The sequence below is a fragment of the Ixodes scapularis genome, unplaced genomic scaffold, assembly GCF_016920785.2.
Source record: "Ixodes scapularis isolate PalLabHiFi unplaced genomic scaffold, ASM1692078v2 PGA_scaffold4__175_contigs__length_147842914, whole genome shotgun sequence".
NCBI lineage: Eukaryota > Metazoa > Arthropoda > Arachnida > Ixodida > Ixodidae > Ixodes > Ixodes scapularis.
The window spans coordinates 55,502,086-55,509,721 of NW_024609879.1; the positions used below are offsets into that span (position 1 = coordinate 55,502,086).

Genomic DNA, 7,636 nt, shown 5'->3' on the forward strand with positions numbered 1-7,636 from the left:
AATATTGAGAGTACAGTAATGTAATGGTAAGCTACCTTTTGCTTAATGACTTCAGACAGTGTTTTCAAATTACTAATCCTTATAACTATGTGGTCAATACATGATTTTGTAATTTTATTACCATAATATTCCTCCCTCGTATAATTTTGAATGACATTTTCTAGACCAAATGAAGCAAGGGTATCAAGATAACGCGGTACTCCCCATTTATTCTCATTCAGAACATCAATATTGAAGTTTTCTGCCAGAACTAGGTATTTGTTGTTATTAAATTTTTGAAGGAATTGTTCCAATTCGTCACAGAATATAGGTATATTTGAACTGTGTGGCCTGTATACAGCACACACAATATAAGAAAAATTCATTTGGTGAACAATAGCAGCACACACTTCTGCTTGTACAAATGAAACATCTATTTTTTCTGATAAGCATTTGTCATTTATGTACATCATAACAACGCCTCCTTTCCTTTGTTCTCGGCACAAGCAGAAAAAATGAAAGCCTGGCAAGGAAAATGTAGCCCAACCTGCCTCATCAGCACTGACCTCACTCAAAATAAATGCATCCAAACTTGGTAGTCGCGTAGATAAAATTCACATTAACTGTTCCCAATGTCTGTAAATACTCCTAACATTTAGATAAATTAAGCTTAGTTTAGTGTCAGCGTTACTTCTTTCCGCTCTAGAACTTTTCGTATATCCGTACCACTCACGGAACGGTTCAAAAAGCGATTCTATGATTACCTAATTTTGATTAAGTCTCGTTCGCTCTCAATCTGAATCACCGCCGCTCCCTCCTTCTGCCTTACGAATATCTTTCCGTTCTTCATCCAAGTATACATGTATCCTTTTTCCTTCGCACATGCCTTGGTGGACCACAATAAACTTTTCAGCGCTCTAGTCAAGTTTTCATTTATAAAAATGTTCTCATTTCTAAGAGTAGTTCTTTTTCTCACCCACAAGTCTCGTGTACGCCTCTCGGTGAATCTCACCAATATAGGTGTGATTCTTCCTTCTTTAGCTTTTAGCCTGTGGGCAGCCTCGATGTCGTTCGAAGTCACTGGTGCTAGGTCCAGCTTCGTTGCCACTGTGTTGATTACGCTCATAACATCTTCATTCGGTCGTTGGAATATACCATGGATTTCAATATTCTGCCGTCTAGAGTACAGCTCTGCATTGTCGATAGCCTTTCTTAGTTCGCCAACCTCTTCATCTCTTTGTGAAATCCTTCCCTCTAGTTCACCGATTTTCCGCTGTAGTTCATTTATTGTTTTGTCTTGGTTATCCAAATGAACGTTCAATTCCTCATACCTTGCTGTCAGATCATTCATGGCTGCCTCGATTCCTGCTATTGTTTTACTCTGATTTTCTATTTTGAGCATCATCACGTGGGACCTCGCAGTCTGCGCCTCGAGAGACCTCTCAATGCAAGACATCCTATTAAGGACGGAGGTCAACTTTGCACTGATAGATTCATTTTGTTTGAGTAACCTTTCAAGTTTTTCCTCATTTGGGGTCAGCTCTGACGCCCCTTGAGATACCTCGTGAGTCGCAGACTGTCGTTGGCATAGCAACCTGCAGGTGTTGCATTGCCATTCGGAAATTTCTACGTCGTTCATTGACTTCACTACATTTTTTGTCATTCCAGAACACTTGCCCATGTGGTGATTCTTTGTGCACTCCGAACACTTAACACATGCAGCATCATGTCCAATTTTTTTCAGGCAAGAGAGACAGTCACTTTTTTCAGCCATTTTCGTGAAAGCACCAAACAAAAAGCAAAAAACAAAAAAAAAGCAAAAAGCAGACCAGCGAAATGCACACCCGCGCACTGAGGGGGGGCAGGTTTATTATAATTCCCCAAAGGGACTACAATGCTTTCGCACACGTAAGCAGTCTAATCTGCCTGTGCCGATTTTTCTTTTATGTTCTCTTGCCGCATCCCCTCAGACACGTGCATGTCATGAAATGAAGATTATTATTATTATTAACTCACTCACACTTGTTGTTCTAATATTTATTTGTAGTTTTACAACATGTACACGGGAAAACTGCCAAGCGGTCCGAATCATTAAAAGTTCAGTGTGTCCTTACGTTCCTATGGCCGTCTGCTCGTTCACGTTCAAATGAAAAAACACCATAAACCGTCTTCTCTTTTCAAATGGCAACGAAGCCTAGACCACATGAAGGTATATCCACGCTTTTTTTTTTTTGGTAATCGCGATATAAAATAATAATAAACCTCTAAAGACTTTTAAACTTAATGGGTGTTCAGACTCAATTGACTCAGTGAAAACAGGAGATTCAAGGTGACGTTGAACATTGTAACCGGTAGAAACGCCGACGTGTTATTTCTGATTTCCATAATCAGATTCTACTTGAAATGATCAGTTTCGACGTCGAGCACCAGAGTTTCCGTCTACAATTTTTTTTTTTTGAAGCACAAGAGATCTCGCAACTGAAAATGGCGAGCAGAATCACGATTAGGAATCTTTACGCCATTGACAAAAGCTATTCGACGCTAGCGGGAACCAGTTGTAACATTGAGTGCAGATTGAGCACATGTTCGCTAGGCCCCCCCTTCCGGAGTTTAGGATCTACGACAAGGCCCTATTAGGGCCTTTTTGTAAATCGCGTAGTGCTGATTGCGGGCAGACTTGTTCGCAACACGTTACAAGTTACTTGTAGTCAATTATATTTTATAGACATTTTGGAACGCCTCCATTACATTTCTTGAACTGTAACGATTCTGTAATTCAAGCACTTTTTTGAATAATAAGTTACTAGTAATCCATTACTTTTTTCACCTCAACTGAGGTTTCTAAACTCAAAGAAATATTGTTCTACTAGAGCCACCATATGTGCAGTTAATTTTTTTTTTTTTTAATTTTTGGGAGCACTAAGCAGCGGTTGCAGGACCTAGAGGGTCAAGTTGCCGCGAAGTAATTGCAGTTATAAAAACGATACTTCAGTTATTTATATCAAAGAAACAAAGAATAATCAGCAGGGAAACGGCACATTGAGCGTTTGGCCCATTTTTAGCGCACCTCGCAAGAAAGCAGTTTATTCTACCATTTTTCTGAGTGCCACGATGACTGGCTCTTTTTGTCTCACCGTGACGCCCAGTCACTGAGTTTTAGACATAACACTCTCCGCGAGTTGTTCTACGAGTAGAGTAAGGTTGAAACCTGAAGAATCCTGCAGGATGGCGGACAGAACAGGACCGGCGCAATTGAAAAGCCTAAAACCTTAAAAAAACAAAAAAAAAACTGTATATTGATTTTGGAGTGAAGGAAAATATATTCCACTTCGTCGTTACTATCATATGTAGTTCAAGGTTTGCACCATTCGTGGTTTCGAAAGATAGCGTCAGCATGTTTCGAAACATGGCGGCGGCATGTGAAGGAAGATGGCGTCGAACGATGCGTTCAATTGGTTTGTTGATGTTTGTGAAAAGCGTGGTGGATGCTTGAAGTCACTGCATCCTCAATGAACAATATCGAAGTTGACAGTCCGACGGTGCTCCTATTTACGTCAATGAAGGGAAAATTAACCCAATATCATACTGTCAACATTGTCGTTGATGGTGAAAGAAGGCGACGACTTCAAACTTCCCCCATTCTTTTTATACACAACATCGAATTTTCGTTCGACGCCATATTATTTTCTCGCCGGAACGATGTTACAATCCCCAGCTCTCGGCGAAGTGGCGTAGTACGGGGATTAGCAAGCATTCGTGATCTGGCGCCCGTGACTTCAAAACGCGATAACGTCTGCTAACTTCTGTTTAGAAAGCGTTTGTGCGAATACGCCGTAGATAATTTGTTCTTAAATGTTTAGGCAGTGGTAAGTTAAACTATCCTAAGAGGCACCTAGCTCCTCCGACGTGGGGGAGAAATTTAGCACGCCGGTACGATGCTCATTAAGATCGAAATGGGTGGCGCGTGGTTGGAGCCGACGATTCCTGGGATTTTTCAGAGCAAGTATTCACTCCGCGTTATTTTCCTGACGTGTTTATCTTTAGGCCAATGTGCTAATGAACATAAGCTTGCCCTGTTCAGCAGTTCGAAGAACAATGGCCGGGCTAAGGTGAACAGACGCGATCTCTTGCGGCCTTTGCACAGGGAGTAGTTCCTCCCTGCGACGGGAGCTCGAAGGGGTCGCTGTAACCCTACCGCACCCACAGCGCTTTAATTCTTTCTGAGATGCACCTCCTCCTTGCAGTGTTGTCCTCTTTGCTACGACGTTGAGTTGGAGAAGTTTCCAGAGTAATTAAACCCACAGGTTGTGAGGCCGTCTGCCTGCAAGGACTTATGCAGAACAGCTCTTTCTCTCCGACTACTCAAAAAACTAGTTTGTATTGACAAGCTTTTAATTATCGTAAACTGAAATTTATTTCACTCGGCTCACTACAGTTATTTGAAGCAAGCACAATAGACCGATCTCACCAAGCGTTCCATGCATTCGTGACGCCGCCATAACTGTAGTTCGTAGGAGGCAGACGCCAGTTCACGAGATAGCTCATGCCGCCTCGTGCTCTGCTCGCGCAGACCTCCAGCAGGGTTGTCGGGCGTGCAGAAAGACTACAGCTGCCACGATGCATGTCAGCAGCAGTGGCGTACTCAAACTAGCTGGTGAGATCGGTCTATTGCACGCATTTTTAATCGCAGTGGTCGAGGAACAGTTGTTGAGTTCACGAGGCACGTGCAACGTGCAGCCTTTGTGAAGATCATAGCGGCACAGGTAGCACACCGCAGCACTGAGCTAGAGTTTGGACGCCATGTTCTTCCCACAAGTGGCGCGCTGCGCGTGCCTCGAGCATTTACACAACAATGAATGATGCCACTTTTTGCATGATATGGGGGCTTTAGGGCATGGTGTACGGTCGCACCTTCACGCGGCTAAAGAAGACCCAGTGCTCCTAGGTGACCGTGAAGGCCACAAGGAAAACACATGTCGAGCCCGGTGACAGAAGAACATGGCAGGGCAACACTGAGCATCTCGCTTAATTTTATTTCGCAACAATTATTGCCGGGCCTCCCAAAAATGAAAGGGAAGCGTGAGGAATCTTCACGAGTTGTGATCCTGGACCGGCTTGCTAGAACAGCATCTCAGCTGACACTGAGTGAAAAAGAGCACTGCAAAGGGTGGGGCGCGCGAGTGTCTCGACACGCGGCTTGAGTCCCGCTGTGCTCGTGCGCTGGCCTTGGCAGTGCTGTCTTTCCCTCAGTCTCAGCTGAGACGCTGTGTCAAGAAAGTCAGCCCTGGCTGCTTATCATTAGTTGCAAAGGGCAAGAGTCATGGTTGGTGTAAAGCGCAAAGTGGAAGCTTGGAGTCGTTGCATTATCAAACCAACACCGTGAAAGTTGATCGTCTGACATTATTCTTATTTCAATAAATGAAATAAAATGTAACCCAAAGAAAGACAACTTAGGGAGGGTTTCGCCCATGTGAAACGCTTTTAATAGCGCACTTCATGGGAAAGGGGTTTGTTAGACCCTTTTCCGCAGCCTCAGATTCGAGCCACGATGACCAGCTGTTTGTTGCCTTACGTGAGTCTCAGCAACGTCAGTCACTGCGGTTTGGACATATCACTCTCTGTAAGTTGTCTACGAGTAGAGTAACGTTGAAACTCAAAATCTCAAATGCCTGCACGACGGCCAACGAAACAGAACCGGCGCGGTTGGGAAGCTGGAACCTTAAAAAATGACTGTTTGTTTATCTTAAAGTGGAGGAAACAAAAATTCCCCTGTGTTGTAGCTATCATATGTAGTTCAATATTTGCACCTTTCGTGGTGTTCGAACACGGCGGGCCGCATTAAATAGCTTATTTATAGACCTTTGCAGAAAAGGGCTGCTGGCCGGTTTCATTTTCAGTGTTCGTGCGTATCGCGCGTGATTTGCTCGCTTTCCGAAGCAACGCACACGCGCGTGCTGAGCTGTGGATTTGTAAACATTGGAAAGGTCTATAGGCCCTAGATGTTTTCGATAACTTGCTCGTGACCCTTGTAACGTGCTTCTCGGTTTTCTCTTTTGCAGGAATACTTAGTTCATCTTAAGAACGAGGAAGAAGCGCGAGAAAATATTTGAGACGAAAATCCTCTGCTTCAGGGACACAATCAGCGCCATTTTTCCTTAACTTCTCAACCTCGAATTTCAGCCACCTTTCAGAAGATGGCGCAAGTGCGCGTCGTCTGCTACATCATAAGTCTTTTTTTAATATTTAAGTAAATAAGATGCTTTAAAAAAATATAATCATATGAAGTGATTTTAGTTAGAAAAAGAAAACCTCTAATTACCGAATCGTTGCTCAAATTGGCGACGCGCGCGACCGAAAGCGTCGTTGTGGTCGGCCTTCCACGATTGGCCGAACGCTGACTATGACGTCGGAAAGGGGATTTATCATTGACGAAATAAGAGGAATTAAAGAACTTTAATTTTGACGGTGTTGGCAGTGTTCCTTTGAGAGTGCAATGATTTCAAGCTTCCACCATGCTATTTACAAACACCATCGAACTTGTTGTTTGCAAGGTAATGACGTCACAAGGGGGAACCATAAGAGGGCGCCACCAAAACATCTCGCCGCTAATAGCTGTCCTCTTTTCTGAAACCGGCTTCTTGCGTGCAGAGTCGAGATTGGAAATAGTCTCACGATTTTTTTAAACAAATCTGAATATAAATACAACAAAACGAACCTTATAGAGAACCAGCCAAGTTCCACTGGCATACAATTAAAAAAAAAAGTGAAAGCCGTTTACAACTCCCTGTAACGCCGAATCGGAGCGCAGCTCTTGAGGAGGAAGAGGGAAGGGTACTGAGGGGAGGGTAGACCCCTCCTCCTCCTCCTCCCCTCATTTTTTAATATGCTCCGGGGGGTCACCTGACCTCGGGGGGAGGGGTCACGTGACCTCGGGGGGGGGGGGGGGTCTCACGTGACTTGGGGGGAGGGGGGTCACGAGACCTCGGGGAGGGGGGCCACGTGACCTCGGGGGGTCGCGTGACCTTTGGGGGTCACGTGACCTGTGGGGTTCACCTTGCGGGTCACGTGACCTTGAGGTGACCTTAATATAGATCACGTGACCTTGGGGTGACCTTGGGGTGACCTTGGTTACCTCGACGGCGACGCCGACGCCAACGCCGCTCAAGCCTGAACCGGGCGCCTAAGAGCTGCGCTCTAAAAAAAAGATCAGATCACATACCAGAACGATAGCTGAAAACCAAGAACGCGTTAAGGGAATTCTTTGAAATTTTATCACAATGAAGTGCAGTTTAGAAAAAATACTGCTGGAGTTGCACTTCTAATATTTTTTATGCTGAGTTCCTATTTTTACCAGGGGCATTCCCTTAAATGTAGTGGCTGCCTTATGACGTGAAACTGAGTTACGACACTTCAAAATAACATAAAAAAGGCTATTTTTGAATAAATATTAAAAAAGGACGAGTGCGCTAATTAGAAAAAAATAAGCATTCAAGAAACTAAACGAGCCCTTCTTCTATTCAATAAAAAAATAAGAACGCGTCTTGGATGCATTACGAGCCTTTCTTCTATTCAATAAAAAATAAGAACGCGTCTTGGATGCATTACAAACTTAGTCTACAAACTTAGTCTACAAACTTAGAATGCATACAGGTACGTC

The 7,636-nt window shown here is 43.9% G+C and overlaps 1 protein-coding gene across 1 annotated transcript; it reads right to left on the minus strand.

The window, feature by feature from the left end:
• Nucleotides 1-739: 739 nt before the first annotated feature.
• Nucleotides 740-1,660, minus strand: LOC121837763. Its single transcript, XM_042293565.1, has one exon. It carries the CDS (start codon nucleotides 1,658-1,660, stop codon nucleotides 740-742), a length of 921 nt encoding a protein of 306 aa, XP_042149499.1.
• Nucleotides 1,661-7,636: the final 5,976 nt, after the last annotated feature.

Excerpts from the sequence above, each read along its gene's own strand:
- LOC121837763 (XM_042293565.1), bottom strand. The coding sequence starts at position 1,660 with ATGGGCAAGTGTTCTGGAATGACAAAAAATGTAGTGAAGTCAATGAAC.